Source organism: Oreochromis aureus, linkage group 22 (assembly GCF_013358895.1).
Source record: "Oreochromis aureus strain Israel breed Guangdong linkage group 22, ZZ_aureus, whole genome shotgun sequence".
In the NCBI taxonomy this organism is placed as follows: domain Eukaryota; kingdom Metazoa; phylum Chordata; class Actinopteri; order Cichliformes; family Cichlidae; genus Oreochromis; species Oreochromis aureus.
In genome coordinates, this window is record NC_052962.1 from 33,632,442 (window position 1) to 33,650,310 (window position 17,869).

At 38.7% G+C, this 17,869-nt stretch overlaps 2 protein-coding genes across 2 annotated transcripts; both read right to left on the reverse strand.

Moving 5' to 3' along the window:
* Positions 1-99: 99 nt before the first annotated feature.
* Positions 100-5,477, reverse strand: LOC116324202 (C3a anaphylatoxin chemotactic receptor-like). The gene is made up of 3 exons (XM_039605387.1): positions 5,388-5,477; positions 2,987-3,170; positions 100-1,953 (listed from the first exon to the last, which is right to left on the reverse strand). The coding sequence occupies exons 1-3, from the start codon at positions 5,462-5,464 to the stop codon at positions 1,135-1,137; spliced, it is 1,080 nt and encodes a 359-aa protein (XP_039461321.1). The 5' UTR covers positions 5,465-5,477; the 3' UTR covers positions 100-1,134.
* Positions 5,478-9,198: 3,721 nt separating this feature from the next.
* On the reverse strand, positions 9,199-10,584 carry LOC116324203 (formyl peptide receptor 2-like). The gene is made up of 2 exons (XM_031744777.2): positions 10,405-10,584; positions 9,199-10,004 (listed from the first exon to the last, which is right to left on the reverse strand). Exons 1-2 carry the CDS (start codon positions 10,582-10,584, stop codon positions 9,201-9,203), a joined length of 984 nt encoding a protein of 327 aa, XP_031600637.2. The 3' UTR covers positions 9,199-9,200.
* Positions 10,585-17,869: the final 7,285 nt, after the last annotated feature.

Below are 17,869 nucleotides of genomic sequence, written 5' to 3' on the forward strand. Positions count from 1 at the left end.
TTTACATCACTTTCCCATTTGTCAAACACTCACACGCATAGATGGCTGTCAGATCCTGCAGGATTAGGATCTGACAGCACTCTGAGACTGATGGAATAACTAAACTTTTTATTACACACTTGACAGACGGCAGATTTGTTATACATTTGTTATAACTGTTTCCAGTAAACTTGGGACTCTATTTTCTAATGTTTGAGAAAAAAAGAAAAAAAAACTGATGGGCTGAATATGACGTATAATCAGTAAGAAACAAAGGTCAAGTAACAAGACTAATATAAAAACGAAAATGTTGAAGACAGACAATGGGGAAGTGGCACATTTTACCATAAATACTTAAGAGTTAATATTTATAGAAAAATCTTCTGACTCCTGAAAGAGATTTTACCAGTGGAAGCAAAAACAGGAGCATTTCAAAAGAAAAGAGCTGTTGAGTAAAAATGTGGTTTCTGCAATCAAGCAGGAAATCATGTCCTCAGTCACATAAATCTGTCATTTCTGCGAAAATATATTGGGCACTGGGTACATCTTTCGCCATCTTGCACTGCTGTGACTGCAGCCATTCCCCAACTCTGTGTGAATGGTACTCATGACCATTGATCATTGGTCTTTGATCAGTGGGCTTTGATCTGTGATGACTATCCAGCACATCCACACTTGTACTTGCAACAGGTTGCTGCCCCATAGCTGTTGCATTTAACAGAGTTCTGATGGTCTCTGCTGAGGCTTAGCACTTAGCTACCAGCAGCATTATACTCTTTCATAAATTTGGAAGCATTTAAAAAAATGGTCTGCTAAGTTAAAAAAAAAAAAAAAAAAAAAAAAAAAAAAAATCTAGATCTATAACATATTGTTTACATATGTACATTTTTTTCTGAGCTACATTTGTGCCTTGTAATTACAATGAAGATTCTTCACATTACAATGAAAATAAATAAAAAAAAATAATAATTTGATTTCCTGTTTAGAGATAGACAGATCAAAATGTCTACACTCCGGTTTACATTTGTTAAAAACTAAAACATGGACACATAATCTTCCGAGCATCACAATTATTCAGAGAAACTTCAACTTTAGTTACATCCACTGCTGTCTGACTCCTTTCTGCTGTTAAAAGAGTGCTGTAAACACAGAGCTTCAATCCAAAGACTGATCAGTCCATTGAGTAATTTGGCCACCTGTATCATCTGTCAGAGCCCTTGTATAAACTCCCATCAGACCGTTTTTAAACCCATTCCTCAATTTTAGCCCCATGCAAAAGTAAAGCAGTGGGTTTACACAGCTGTTAAAGTAGGCAATACTCTGTGCTACATAAAACCAGTTTTTCACCACAATATTATCAACATTGATCATTCTCACCAGTTGGAGGCAGTGATAAGGAGCCCAGCACAGGAAGAAGGCAGTGACTAAACATGCTAGTATACGCAGAGGCCGGGACTTTGCCACCAAACGGGTACGTCTGATGCCCACAGCAGCCAGGATGTAACAGATGAGAATGACCATGAAGGGAAATATGAAGCCGCACAGGAAGCGGATGGAATACAGAGCAACTTTGGTGCTGTTGTACCCTTCTGCCTTCTCTTTTGGGTCCACAGAACATTTAGTTTGGTTGTTGGTGTCCACATAAATTTGGCGATGGATGAAGTAGGGAATGCTGAAGAGGATCGCTATGATCCAGATGCAGACTGCCACCATCCTCGCTACCCACAGCGTGCGTCGGCGCCTTGTGAAGACCGGCCACCATATGCAGAGCACTCGATCCAGACTGATCACAGCCAGCAGGAAGACAGAGCAGAACATGTTGGTGTATTTGAAGAAGCCGTTGAACTTGCAGAGGTAGGGGCCAAAAGGCCAGTGGCCTGACAAGAACAGCCGAGTGAGGGAGAAGATTCGTGTGAAGCAGAAGATCAGGTCTGCTATCGCCAGATTGACCAACCACACATTGGTGACTGTCGGCTGTTGAGGTAGAAGAAAAAAAAAGATGGAAAAGAAATAAGAGGAAGAAAAAATAGAAAACAGAATTTGCATGAAGCAAGAAACCTGACTGGGATTTTATCTATGGAGATTTATTTATGTCAAAAACTGTGTGTTAAAAAAAAATATAACCACAAGCAGATAATATCACTTCACAGGTTTAGCTATTATTACCACATATGAAGTTACATTTAAAGTGTGTCAGTTCAAAAACCAGTGCATGCATAGAACTCAACCACAAAGAAGCCATTGCACACCCCAGAGTGTCTGCTTTGAGAAGGCTACAACATTCATGCTCTGCAAATGCGTCCGTCCCCAAACACAATCCCACTCAGAGGGGTGAGAGGGGTTTTCATCCACCCTAGACATGCTTCCATGTACTTCTCCAAAATCCTGACTACATGTCACTGAAAGTGGATGACATAAGCAAGCACTTAGGGACAGTGGGATGGAAAAACTCCCTTTTAACAGGAAGAAATCGCTGACAGAAGCAAGCTCAGGGAGGTGTGGCCATTTGCCACGACCAGTTGGAGGTGATGGGAGCCCAAACTAAGCCTGTGGGCTCTCTTTGAAGCACCAAACTAAAGGACGATTCAGAGTCACCTGATCAAGCTCTAACTATATGTTTATATAAGCCAATCTTGAAAATAGAGATTATTCAAGATCTGATGATTATTCAAGATCTTGTATGCAAGGAGAAGGATTTTAAATTAGGTTCTTGATTTAACAGGGAGCCAATGAAGTGAAGTTAGTCATTGTGTTACTTTGTACTGTAAAAGGTTGTATTTTGGTCAATTCTTAAACCTAAACAAGTACTTTTGATACATAAACCTGAAAGATAAGGGCAGCGGTAGATCAGGAGGTAGCAGGTTTGATCCCTGGCTTGCTCCATGCCACATCTCTTTAGCCAAGATATTAACCCCAACTTGTTGTTGTTGTTTTCACTGAGCTTTTGTTAAAAAAAAAATGACAAGCCCATAACGTATTTGAAACATATTATATACTTTACATCCACCTTAAGTTTGAAGCCAGCCACCCAGATCACCACGGAGTTCCCTGTGATGCCGAGCACAACGGTGAGCATTAAGAGGACGATGGTGACAGTGTGCACTATGGAACTGATGCCCACCGTAGCTGCCTGGTCATCCTCCGGTTTGAGTGTGTAGTTGATCAGAGAGGCATTGGGAAACATTGTGTGCCTGAGAAAGTAAGAACAGAAAAAGAACAAAATGTTACTCAGCATGTATCTCCTGACTAAACAGTGTAGAAAGACAATAAAATTACCTCATTGCCTCAATAAAAAACTGTTCAAGCATGTTTCAGTTTTTATAAAGTGGTGGGGACAAACAAAAAAAGCCAATCACTTCCATAGAAAGAGGGTAAGTAGCAGTGATTGCTGCTAAACACTGATTAGCTGATGATCAAAAAGTCAAGTACCTCTGTAAAAGCAGACTTTTTGGCAGTTTGCTGGTCTGGAGCATTCAGGTGTGTTAACACAATTCCAAGGAGGAAAGACTTTTTTGCTGCCCATCAGTCTTTGAGGGGTTACAAGTGACACAACAGTTGGAAAACTTCTTTTCCAGTCTTCCCAAGGGTGAGCGTCCCAGCAAATTAAACATTAGTCCTTTCATCTTCCACAGTTTACAGAACATCAGATATTTTTTTTCATGAAACCTAATACATGTCTGGAAGATACTTCAGCAAATAATGTTCCAACCATTCTCTAAATTTTCTCATAACTGACCAAAACACAAACAAGACCAATCAGTAATATTTGAATTTATTAGCCACCGCAGTTTGGCTCCTTGTGTACTGAAACCATCAAAAAGCTACAGCCAAATGAATCAATGTGTTGACAAAGATTATGTTGGTAAAACAAGATATGTTCAGGGAGGAAGCAAATAAAAGATCTTACCTGTGGAGGCAAAAACACTAGCACTTCATAGGAAAAGAGCTGTTTAGTACAAATGTGTTTTCTGTAGGGAAGCAAAGCTGCTGCAGTCAAAGGCGAAACAAACATCGCACGATATGACCATATGGTTTCCTTCAACCACATAGATAGAAGAGGAGAGGGAAAAAACTGTGTTTTTTGTTTTTTTTAATAAACCTGTCATGAACCGCAATTTTAGCAAGCAGAATTATGGTTTGAATGCAGATTAGCAAAAAAGAAGAAGTGACAAAGAAGAAAGAAGAGAAAAGATATTATAAAAGCACAATGGGTCACCAACTGCTGCATCTGGAACAACACATTCCAGAAAAAATAAAAAATGGCACCTGAAAGACATAAACAAACAAAAAACAATGCACAAAAGAAACATGCAACTTTGGCTTCCGGGTGGAAGATATGATAAATGCAGAGAGAGGCACTCAGGAAACGCAGCAGAGTGCTGACTAAACCATGGTGCAACAAACCTCTAACAGCCTTTCCTGTGCCCCACAGGAAGACAGATGTGTGCAGATCCATAGGCTGGATCTTATGGGCTAAGGCCTGGCCACCAGAGAGAAATCCTCAAGCCCCCATTTCAGGGCTTAAGCCTAGACTGGGACGGGGTTAACTGTACAGAACCAGTTAACCCGAGTGACCAGTTTAGCAGAGTGAACTGCTGCCTTGATCTCTCTATTGTCATAGTTTTTTGGTTTTTTTAGTTTTTTTTTTTTCAATCACTCTTTGTCTGACCCCTCATCCATGACCAATTTGCCTTGGGAGACCCTAAAGGGACCCAACTGGGCCTGAGAACATAGCTCCTGGATCCTTAGGACACACAAACCCCTCTACTACACTTTGCCAAAAATATCAGTTCAGTCTGTTAAAGTCCAGTAATGGACTTGTTGTGTTCTTTGGCTAACTAATGATATTTTCTCAGTTGTCATTTTCCATGGATTTTGGTACAGTTTCCAGGAAGGACAAATGTAATGTCCACAAATATTTTTCAGTGAATAAGATATTATTGGACATCTATCCTCAATGTAACAATATATTAGTGACTGAGCGAATGTGCCGACAAAGTGTTTGTTTTTCTTCCCCCAAAATCTTCTAGCATGTAATGCTTGATCAGACATGTCTGATCAAGCATTAGATGTTCCACACATATATTTTTTTCAGTTTTTTTTAAAGCTTGTGGTCTCTGTTAAACTATAGTGTAAATTTTCATAATATCTTTCTATTTTTTCTTTTTAACTTATTGTCAATTAAATGTGTGCCTCAATCAAAGAAACAAAACACAATGTCTCCCTTGGTTAGTTTAGGCTCACGGTGAGCATCATTTTTCTGATATACCATAGAGTGGAAAATTATTTTAAACAGGTGAATGACGCAGGAAAACTCACTGTTAATAAACACTACAGTAACTGTAGCAAATATTTGTCTTAATAGAAGAATAAAAATTGAGAAATCTGCCCAAGACAAAGTTTCGTACCTGAAATGTTGAACTGATGTTAGAGCTGAGGTGAGTTGCTTCAGTCTCAGTGGATAGAGGCAGAAGTGGAGATGCATGCACTCATGTTCATCTGTGCCGTGGTTACATCAAGTTTGGCTGTTATCTACTGTCTGTCACATTTGTGTACTATACACACGTACACCACTTCCTCTTTTTTTTCTTCTTATAATGTGTTTGTCTTTATCTTCATTTAAAGAAAAAAGCTAAGAAACCTTCCTTTCTGCATGCATAGTGTTTTTGTTTTATTTTATTTTTTCCTGTATATAACCACATTCATGCCACCTCCCTGGTTGTCAAACACAGCTGCTCAAGCATAGATACTGTCAGAGGTTGCAGAATTGAGACCCAAGTGTAGAAAAGTAATTAAAACATAATCCCTTTTTCCCCACAGCTGGCACAGAAGCCACAGAATACAAACATACACAAACAAAAGAAAACGGAATCCAAGACACAGACAAACACACTAGGAGGGGAAAACAGGATGCACGGAGAACAACGAAAACGATAGACAGGGCTTAAATTCTCAAACTGAGGTTCTCAAGCGAAGTGGCGATGGGTGTGTCTCAAGACACAACCTAGATAAGTATAAGTAACAGTAAATACTAAATATTGAATGTCGTTGTGCAGCACACAAGACCGACAGTGCACAATGTGCTTTGAGGTAGCAGCCAAGAAAGGTGTAGTTTGTGTCTGTGAACACCCGTGTACCTGTGTGTACACCTGTGTGGATCAGTGCGCTTGTATTCTTGTAACGATCTGCTAGAGGGTGTGGGGAGCTCCCCACAGCCCCTCGCAGCTAGAACAATCATTGAACTGAGTTGTCTTGTTCATAGGCCTCCATACCTTGGAGGGCCTGAGAAATAATTTTATTAACTTACATAAATGATAAGGACAGTGAAGTATAAACACTGAAAGCTACACGAAAAAGTACGCTTCAAAATAAAACACAGACACTGTAAGAAAAATACTTTATTCTCACTGTGGCATTTTTCACCCCTGCAGTGCTAGAGGATTATTAAAAAATATTCCCCTGAGAAGAGCATCAGACATAAATTTAAGGATTTGAACTTAAAATTAATCTATTTTAACCCTTAGATGCACACGTGGGGTCAAAAACGACCCCAGGGGTTGTTTTTCTTCAAAATCTTTAAAATGCAAAGTTGTAATATATTCACATTCCAGGTATTCCTCAAAAAATATGTTTGTAACATGAGACCATTTGCATTTTTATTTATTTTTTCATTAATTTAAAAAAAATGCAGTTTTTGTATCACTACCCCACTCTTCCACAAGTGGGGTCAAAAATGACCCCAAGCAGTTCCTATGGAACCTTCTATGAAACTTTCATTCTTAGCAACTCTGACTGTCCCACTTACACTTCTGATGGATCAAGAATTAATTTTTACACAGTAACATACATGATTTATAGTCAGGGCTGCACATAAGTGGTCCGCAGGTGTGCATTCGCTATCAAAATAAAAGTATTCCCGGAAATTCAGAGAATACGTGCTTCTTTTGCGGTGGAGGAACACCAAAGTAATTGCTTACAGAGCTTGCTTCTTTGACATCTTTAAGAATTCTGAACAAATGTCTGTCCTCCTCCAGAACATCTAATGTACGCAAATGAGCGTTCCAACTTATCTGGTATGCATCTTTTACTTTGACAGCAAATGTGCACCTGTGGACCATTTATGTGCAGCCCTGTTTATAATTTCCTGTGCATTTCAAACATTGTCCTTTCTGATGTTTTTTTTTTAAATATTTAAAGTAACATGGCTGCTATGAGGCAGTGGACCTTGCCCTACAAATGATCCTGGACGGCTGGGATGAAGAGCCCATCGGAGGCACTGACTCAGAATCTGACATCTCAGATATAGAGGACCCAGACTATTGTCCTCCCACTGAACAAGGCCAGTCAGATACAGAGGAGTCCTCTGATGAGTCCTCTGAAGAGGAAATGGATATTGAGTCTAACAGAATGAGCCCCTCTTACTGCTCTAGCCACAATATTCTGAATTAGTCGGCCAGGGCTTACACCTGGGTTTAGTACTGTCTCCCCAATAGATGCATGGAAGATGTTCATGTCTGATAATTTAATAGAAGAGGTGCTGACATGCACAAACATGGAGGCACGAAGAGTAGCCACAGACAGGGGAAAAGAGTGGAAAAATGTAATCGAACATGAGCTCATGGCCTCCATTTGACTGACCATTCTTGCAGGAAGTGAGAAGAACTGGGATGTACCAGTTGGTGTGTTTTTGGGAGTCCTCTGCATAACCCATGGTACAAGGCCACTATGTCAATTCATAGATTTAAAGATATTCAACGTTTCTTGCACTTTGATGACAAGAGGACCAGAGCCTACCGACTGAAAACAAACCACATGGCAGCTTTCCGCTACATATGGGGCCTGTTCCTGGTCAACTGCAGGCAGAAATTCATCCTCAGTGATTGTGTTACAGTGGATGAACAACTTGTGCCTTTCAGAGGGAAGACCCAGCTTCTGCAGTATATGCAGAGCAAGCATACAAAAGTGATACAAGTGATGCAAAAACTGCAATTTCTTAAAATTAATTAAAAAATAAATAAAAATGCAAAGGGCCTCATGTCACAAACATGTTTTATGAGGAATAACTCAAATATGAGAATGTTACAACTCTTTGTTTTAAAGATTTTGAAGAAAAACCACCAAGTTTATAGCAAAATGCATTGTTTCTATTTGGGGTCATTTTTGACCCCACTCGTGGAAGAGTGTAGGTATTGGTAGGTTGTGCATCCAAGGGTTAAAACTATCAGCCTGATAATTACAAGAGCATATCTAGAGGATACACCCTGTTACAAGGCTTGTTCTAAAACTTAGAACTGGACAAAAAGACGCTTTGAAGCATGCATGGGTTGCAATAGCTTTTCTTTACTTGTCTTTTGTTCTGCAAACACAGAAACAACAACAACAGGAAGCCCTCCAACTCACTCTAAGGACCCCCAAACTGCCCCATCCAGTGCCTTTGTGAGCTCCAGTCATGGTAACCACAACTGGTTTGCCAGTGAGTATAATATGTGAGAAAGATAAAGTATTAATGAGATAATTAAGCAGTAATGGGCTATGAGAACAAAGGCAATGGTTAAGTCAAGTCAAGTCAAGTCATCTTTATTTATATAGCACATTTAAAAGACATCATGTGTCGGCCAAAGTGCTGAACAGGGGATAATATAATGAAAGAATTAAAATAGAAAGAAAACATTTTTTAAAAAAGAATTGTAAAACATGTAAAGGTATATAGCATATAATGTAAGTGCAAATATGCACATACATATACAAAACTGTACACATTCACACACAGGCACACATATGTGAACAAGCATATATACACATACACCACCATCCAGTAAACTAAGTTTTAAATTACTTAAATTACTCGGGTTGAGAAATTCTTGAAAGAGTAGTTGTAAAACAGCTAGCTGATGATCTGCAGGGAAAGTGTTTAGTTGTAGAGTTTCATTCAATATTCAGAATTCATCACAGTGCAGAAAGAGCATTAGTCACGGTTATTATAATGATCTACTAAAGTGGAGCTTGTCCTGCTAGACCTTGATTTTTATTATTTACATTATACTTAGGCAGTATTATTAGAAGTATTCTATCCTGCACATGGGTTAAAACATGATATGGTTAGTCTTCTGAGCTTCACTCACAGTAACTTACAATTGAGCTACACTCTCAGCTGTCTAGACTCTTAGTGCTACTAAAAGAATGCTATGTTTCAACCCAGAGGTTTAATCTAGCTAGAACAATCATTGAACTGAGTTGTCTTGTTCATCTACATCATCTCCCAGAGCTCTGCTATAAACACCCATCAGATTCTGTCTGAACCGGCCTCTTACTTTTAGACCCATGCAGAAATACAACAACGGGTTTATACAGCTGTTAAAGTAGGCAATGCTCTTTGCTACAGAGTACCAGATTTTCACCACTGCATTCTTTCTGTCCACCATCTTCATCAGTAAGAGGCAATGGTAAGGTGCCCAACATAGGAAGAAGGCAATTACTAAACATACTAGAATACGCAGGGGGCGGGACTTCTCTGACAGGCGAGTTTGTTGGATTCCCACCCCAGCCAGGATGTAACAGACCAGAATCACGATGAAGGGAAATATGAAGCCGCAGAGAAAGCGAATGAAATAGAGAACAACTTTGGTGCTGTTGTACCCCTCGGCCTTCTCTTTTGTGTCCACAGAGCACTGACTCAGGTTATTCTTGCCTATGTAGACTTGGCGATGGATGAAGTAGGGAATGCTGAAGAGGATCGCTATGATCCAGATGCGGACAGCCACCACCCTCGCTGCCCACAGGGTGCGTCGACGCTTTGTGAAGATAGGCTGCCAGATGCAGAGCACTCGATCCAGACTGATCACAGCCAGCAGGAAGACAGAGCAGAACATGTTGGCATATTTGAAGAAGCCGTCGAACTTGCAGAGAAACAGGCCAAAAGGCCAGTAGTCAAATAAGAGCTTCTTAACAAGAGAGAAGATTCGTGTGAAGCAGAAGATCAGGTCTGCTATCGCCAGATTGACCAACCACACATTGGTGACGGTCGGCTGAGGAGGAAAAAGAAAATGAAACAAAAATGAGAACATGAGAGAGCAAGGAAAATGAAAGTAGTTATTTACACAAAGAAAGTAACCCAATCATGATTATATCAGCCCACTCAAAGACTGTTATCAGTTTTACATTGGTAGTTGGCACCCTCCTCTACCTTTTAACTGGCTCAGTGGGCTGTTATCATCATTGTGAACTACTGGTAAAAAAGAGCAATCTGTCTTGTAAGTAAGTAATTAAGTGACTGTTTGCTAAACTCAAGTGTTAACCATTAGGCTGTCCCGGTTGTTGTCCTACCGAAAGACAAGAGGTAGATTTCTTTATATGCTGATACATTAGACTGTAACACAATTAACAAGCTCAGATGGTATTTGTACTGATTAGACAGCCTTTAATCACCTTAAGTCTGAATCCAGCCACCCAGATCACCACAGAGTTCCCAGTGAGACCGAGAACAATGGTCAGCGTGTAGAGGATGATGCTCACAATATCCAAGTTGGCACTGATGTTCACCTCTGTTGCCTGGTCATTCTTCAAAGACTGGAGTGTGTGGGTAGGCAGAGAGGTACTGGGAAACATTGCGTGGCTAGAAAAGAAAGAACAGGAAAGAGCCAACATGTCACTCATCATATAATTGCAACTCTATTTTTAAGATACAGGGTGTATGGTAATATAAAATGTTATAGGGAGTGGTAAGTGTGGATATGCTCTGCCCACACAGGCCCACAGTTTAGCCACAGCTAATAAAACTGGGCCCACACACACATATAGGTAGGAGAATTTATTTTCCCACAAGCAAACTGCTCAATGCCAGTCAGGTTGTTTTTGTGTTGTAATATCTAAACAATATAAATTGTGTAGATATGATATAAAAAATGCCATTTACAAGCTAACCCATTACTAGAGTCATTATATTTCTGTGTGCATATTTCTATATGCATGTTGTTATTGTATTTTAAATCGATTATTTGGATAAACTTATTAATGCAAGTGCTCAATTATGTATGGAAGTAGGTCAGAAGGAAACTACATTTCAATGATCCAGGCTAATTTCATTAGGTGATGAAGATTATGTGACATGCTCAAACACACAAAAACAGAAGTGGGTTAGCATTAATATCTGCCATGGTAAAACTGTATCCTCAGACCTAAGCCTTTGAAACATTGGATGAGGAGTCATGTTAACACTGTAGCCACCTTCTTACATAAACCCTGCAACCTTGCGTCACCACTGGCACCATTCAGAGATAATCAGATCAAGGTTTGTTTGATGTTCCTGATCCAAAGTTTTAAAATAAAATGGTTAAAAGTTTTATTATTATAATTTTTTGAACAAAAGTTATAGGATGTACCTGATTTGATTCTCAGAGATGAAAATTACATAATTGTTTTTATAATAATTAACTGTTTCCAGGAGAAACATGAAAGTCTTGGTTGATTAAATAAGACATGTTCATGGAGGTGTTATGTCATAAATTAGAAAGTGATCTTACCAATGGAAGCAAATACTGGAATACTGGTCCCAGGTGTTGAGCACAAAGACTGTCTCTGCTGTTTAGAGAAGCAAAGCTTTTGCAGTCAAGCAGGAAATGAACATGGCTCTGTAATGACTGCACAGCCCACTTCAGCCTTAGCCAAAACCGCATTATTGTGGCTGTGTGTCTTTACCAACCAAATGACCTGCAGCTTTCACCCATGTCGTCATGTATCATAGGTGCTGAACACTTTGAAGGAAGTGAGTAGAGCACCATAGATTAGTGCCACCAATTCAGTATGCAAGTGTGAAATAAGGTCAAAATGCTATTTTGCTCAAATGTAGAGTTACATTGATGCCCAGAAAGTGTTCTAACAGAATCATTTAAGTTTTTAAGTTTAGTTTGACCTTTTGTTAACAAGATGCCATCAGTCTAAACAATTTATTCTTTTTCTTTCTTTTAGTGTTTTTTTCTTTCTTTTAGTCTTTTTTATACTTATCACATATTAAGTATTTTTAGAGCATAGTGATTTTGACCCAGTTTATCCCTCAACTGTACATTTGTGTTGGGCCCTGGCCTGCTGGTAGGCCATGATCATATCCTGCAAAATCTAAACAAAATAATTATTTTTTCAGTAGAATTTAGTCAAATGTTAGTTTTATAAATTTAAAACAGAAATGGAAATAATGCAGCAAAGCCATAGGATTAAGAATTGACATGAACACCTTCATCTTCTGACCTAAATTTTTTAAGCTGTTGTATAATATCTTGCAGATATCTGGTACCAGATGCAAAGCTGTTCTTGCAAATGATTCAGTGAGAACACAAAAGAGGAAATGATCATATCTTGCATTTTAATCTGAGTTTTGGTTAAAGTTTTGGGTGGGCTGCACAAGCAAGACCATGCTACTTGGAGACTGTAAATTGGCCATAGTTATGAATTTAAGTGTTTGCCTCTCTGTATCTGTTAGTCTTCCAGCAGATTGCAAACTTGTGAACAAACAAACCAGGGTGTGCCTGTGCCTATTGGCCTGTGACCACTGGGATAGATTCCAGTCCAGCTGTGGACTGTGAACCCTGAATTGGATAAGAGAAAGAAAATGGATGGATGGGAAATTACTTTCAGTATTAATCTATCTAAGAGGACTAAACCTATTATTACTTTATTTTTTTTTTTTATTCCAGTGATGTATTTACTACATTATTGGGTTTTGATTCCCGTTTTAGCTTCATGATTTTCCAAGAACTGAATTTCACAATTCTCTGTTTTGGTTCCTATTTATTTGTATGGTGTATTTGTATGATGACTTTCAGTTTTTTTGATTAGCTGCCTCGGTTGTACCACTGTTGGGGTGGTTATAGCTCAGGAGTAAATAGGTCATCTACCAATCAAGTGCTAGTTTTGCTGTTTTTCTTCCATGTTGCCCTCTGAATTGGTTTATTCTTTTCTTTTCTTTTCTTTTTTTAAAGATGTAATAGCTGACGCCATTTGTGGTTTTATAATTCACAGAATTTGGGAAATGATTTTTGTTACCAGAAACTGCGACGCATATCTGTTTAGTTGTTTTTCATTTACATGTCTTTATCACTGCTGTTTCAGAGAAATGGCTTTTTATCAAGGAACCATCTTTGCAATGCTCTGCAATTAAGGGGGTAAACAGAAAGTAGGCTGCTCATCTCATAAAACTTCTGCAGAAATTCTTCAGAAAAGCAAACGGCTTTTGATGCAGCACCACCAGTTAAAACTTTTGTCCATTCCATCCGTTTTGATGAAAATGCAAATTAACTGTGCAGAATCTAAAATGTAATTTCCACACATATAAAGTTTTAAATAACCAGGCCCCATCTTATCTTCTAGATCTCAAAGTATCATAGTATCTAACATTTCATTTCTCTCAGACTGCAGGCTTACTAGTGTTTCTAAAAGGACATGTTAGCAGCTGATAAGTGATCCTGAACCATCCATTAAATATGCTGCAACAAGCATTGGCTCCTGAGGGACTTCCCATGATGCAGTGAGTATTTCTTCATTAATAAATCATTATTAAATGTCCCTCCTCATGTCTGTCTTTTGTCCTATATCCTTCTGCTTGCTATCTTCCTAACTGATGATGGCAGACTGCCCATCCATGACCCTGGTTCTGCAGGAGGTTTATTCTTCTTAAAAAGGAGGTTTTATTTTTTATTGTTTGCCTTGGGAGTGTAAGGTAAAGTCAAGTGTTTTGATGCAGCTGTTGTTGTGAATTGCCACTGTGTAATTAAATTGAAATAAATTGATTTAAAGAAGTGTAATAATTTGCCACAGGATGTGTTAGCACACCACCGCAGCTCTTTGAATGGTAGTTCACCACAAACCGTTTCAGATCTGTCCTGCTCGAAAGCCACCGATCGCTATCGGAGCTACATTATTCTGACCCCTCACGTGTCACAGTATTGTTTTGGAATTTGCAAAACCTAAAAAAGTTGTTTGAATGCCAATCAAGTTTCCAGTATAAACCAGATATAATTACATGTAAATACAGTTAGGTCCATAAAGATCTGGACAGAGACAACTTTTTAAAAATAATTTTGGTTCTGTACATTACCCCAATGAATTTTAAATATTTCAGGGGCTCTAAAGTATTTGGACAAATTAAATAACTGAAAATAAAATGTTCTTTTGTAATACTTGGTTAAAAACCCTTTGCTGGCAATGGCAAGCTAAAGTCTTGAACTCATAGACATCATCAGATGCTGGGTTTCCTCCTTTTTAATGCTGTGCCTGGCATTTACTGCAGCAGGTTTCAGTAGTGACATAATGAAGGAATTAGCCACACCTACCGATGAAATAGCCTTTGAGTCAATTGTCCAATTACTATTGGTCACTTTAAAAAGAGGGCGGCACATGTTAAGGAATTGAAACTCATCCAATTTGAGTGTGGAAACCCTTACATGAAAGCTGAGAGTCCACATATTATGTCCATTTCCATTATATAACTGAAACTGAATTATGTTTCAGTTTCAGGTATTTTTCAGTCATTTTTCAGTGTGTTTATTATTATGCCCAAAGTGTCAGTGTTGAAGTTCAGTGATTTGAGAAGCTGAGGATACATATACAACATGTGAAGGCTAATCATTTTTGGATTTTTTGCTTTTTGCCTTTTTAGCATGCTAGCACTGATCGACACTCCAACATTTTTTCTGGTAATTTTAGAAAATGAGTTGTCTTAATGTGTTAGTGTAACAGTGTTTATGTTGTCTGTGATTCTACTGTACTTGATGTTTTTTGGCTCAGTGGCACCCTCTTTCAGATAAATTTGTAAATACTGATGGCAGTGTTAAAACACTGCTAGATCTAGTGATGTGTGACACCACTGATTTTCATTCCAGAATGATATCAAGTAAAATTCAAGCTGCTATCGACGATACTGAACCAAAACTGATACTTTCTATAAAACCTTAGCACATTCATAATGAGTACAAGACATCAGACTACTTGTTCTTATTGTTTCATTATGAAGAATTATCATACAAAAATTCAGAAACTCAAAACAAATGTGACTGATAATAATAATAATAATAATAATAATAATAATAATAATAATAATAATAATAATAATAATAACAATAGAGCTGAGAAACATTTTATATATACATGTTATTATCTATCTATGGGTGCCTGCAGCACCAAAGGAAATCTTCTTGAGTTGTGTTCAGTTTGCCTCATTTTAAACTGTGTCTTGGCTGTTTCTATTGCCTGAGTACACTGTTGTTTCACTGCAGATATGCTCAGATGGTCCCAATATATTTTAATGATACCTATTCTATATAATCCGCTTTAAATTAAATTAAAACTGGATTGATGTGAGGCGATAGTGCCTGCAGCACCAAAGGACTCCATGAGTGACATTTCTCTTGCCCTAGCAGCACCTATGCTTCTCAGTTTAGCCCTCTGTTCAGTTTGCCTCATGATAAGGTTTGGTCACAGCTAGAGATTGACGAGGTCTTGCAAGGAGGAGTCACAGGTCAGGGGGAGATGTCATAAACTGTGTCTAGGAGAAGGCTGTCTGCGAGAGGAATCAGCCATAGGATATTGAAACCTGGCCCCGTAGGCGGTTACCAAGATTACATGAAGTGAGAAGGTCTGATGAGCACCACGTGAAACAACCACGATTTTACTGTCATAGATGCTTGGCTTTTGCATATCACTGTGACAGGCAGAAGAAGAAGTGGTTCCTACCAATCATTCAGATGGTCCCAATACTATACTCTCCACTGTGTTTCTGTTAATAATAAACTACAAATTTAATCAAGCTGTATGCACCATGATTCACTGATACATGGTGTACCATCATGGTGTGAACAGGGTCCAGTAACCCATCCAGTATGAAGAGTTGGACAGCACCAGGGCCCGACATGTGAACGGACCATGCGGTTGTAAATGGTGCCACAAAGCGAACACACTACCAGTATTGAGAAGTGTAGTCGGATGGTAACAAAGAGAAGCTAATGCCCACAGGAACAGTTTTTTATGATTATGATTTGAATCACCCCAAGTTTTTTGACCGAAGTGCCCAGTGAATACCTCAGGCAGTGTGCATATATATATATATATATATATATATATATACTAAAGATATGTAGAGGCACTAAATCATGCTGGGCAAAAGCTGGACTGAAAGAGAGCACGGAGGCATTAATTATGGCAGCATATGAACAAATTATAAGTACAAGATCCAGAGAGGCTGGGGTCTATCAGCACCCTTTACCCAGCCTGCACCTGGGAGAATGACCAACCTAAGATCTGTGGGACTTCCAGATACAGACAGACAAAATGGTGGTAGCTAACCAACTGGACATAGTAGAAGCTGACAAGCAGAGAAAGACAGCCGTAGTGATCCACTGAATGCCCTGGACAAAGATGTATTGTCCATAACACAGGGGAACATGTTAGACACAATAAAATACAGTTTGGGAAAGTGGGTGACTTGTTTTAGCACCTGAGCCAAAGGGGATTTTTGGAGATGCATTTCTGTAACTCGACAGCATCTGAGGAACTCAGCTTTGCATAACTCGATGTGATGAAACCACTTTGGGTGCTACACAGGATGCTGCTGTTACTGTGGTGTAAGGTGGTGTGAGTGGGATTTTTGTTGTCTCAATGGTTAAAAAACATTCAGGAGAACTTCTTGTTATCATTCTCCTCTTCTTTCAGCTGCTCCCTTTAAGGGTGACCACAGCAGATCATCTCCCTCCATCCATAAAACCCTCTGTCCTCCTTCCCTGCATCAAAGAATACTCTCACTCTTTTCCTCCCATCAGCCTCATATTCAACATCCTTTACCAAATATATATCCATTATCCCTCTTCTCTCCCTCCTTCTACCACCCTTAGTCCCAACATTTCAAAATCCTACTCTTACCTCCATATTCCTTCATTTCCTTCTCTCTCACTGCCTCCGAACACACCTTAGTCCTCTCCACTTCCTTTGTCTTCAGCCAAAGGAAAAAAGAATAAATGTATGTTTATGGTGTGAAAAAGGTACGTGTTGTGAAACAAATCTGTCAGCATTGTCTGAAACAAACACATCCTGGGCTTTTAGCCTAGAGACCCAGTTTCAATCATTTATGATGTAGTTACATTTTTAGTTTTAAGTCTCTGTTTTTACTTTAATGTAGTACATCAGATTTGAATATTCTTATTATTATTCATTATTCATTCAGTTATAGTGACTCGCTGAGAGAAAAGGCTTTCTGACATATTTATTAATACTAACACAGTAGATGCTCGGAGTACAGATGAGGACACTGCAAAAAACATTTGTTATATTGTTCAAACTTAAGAAGGAGTCAACGCTATAGATTCATCCCAGTGTCAAAATGTTAAAAGGAAACATTTCAAATACTTGAAACAACCAACCAGCTAGATCGATGGATATCTACTGGGCTTTTTAACATTTGATTAGAAAACAGATCAAACATTCAGTCCATTAATGCTTGTTCCCGTTTCTCTACATCACAGAAACTTAATTGGTGCTGTGATATATGGATGCTCAAGGTGATTGTAGAAAAAATCATTGTGAACAAATGAAAATTAAGCTCTGAAAATCATTTTTAACACAATGAAATAAATTGGCTTTAAGTTCAATTGAATTCAATTCAATTTATTTCTGATGTGCCAAATCACAACAACAGTCGCCTTGCTACTGTGCACGGCACTTGGAGATAATATGAAACTGATTTGATTTTTAACTTCGTTTAAATGTGATTTTTAATTGTAAAATTTAATCTGGATATTTCCTGTATTGATCCCACTTTATGACTCAAAAATAATGGAAAAATAATGCGAGTTAAAGGTACCTATGTTCACCCCACTCCATGTACTCCATGAACAACATCCAACGAGCAAAC

What these genes read in the sequence shown, in the direction of transcription:
- LOC116324202 (XM_039605387.1), bottom strand. Translation starts at nt 5,464, where the DNA reads ATGCATCTCCACTTCTGCCTCTATCCACTGAGACTGAAGCAACTCACC. An exon ending in ACATCAGTTCAACATTTCAG is followed by an intron (nt 3,171 to 5,387) that starts GTACGAAACTTT and finishes TTACTTTCTCAG; the next exon opens with GCACACAATGTTTCCCAATG. An exon ending in TGGCTGGCTTCAAACTTAAG is followed by an intron (nt 1,954 to 2,986) that starts GTGGATGTAAAG and finishes CTACCTCAACAG; the next exon opens with CCGACAGTCACCAATGTGTG.
- LOC116324203 (XM_031744777.2), bottom strand. Translation starts at nt 10,584, where the DNA reads ATGTTTCCCAGTACCTCTCTGCCTACCCACACACTCCAGTCTTTGAAG. An exon ending in TGGCTGGATTCAGACTTAAG is followed by an intron (nt 10,005 to 10,404) that starts GTGATTAAAGGC and finishes TTTCCTCCTCAG; the next exon opens with CCGACCGTCACCAATGTGTG.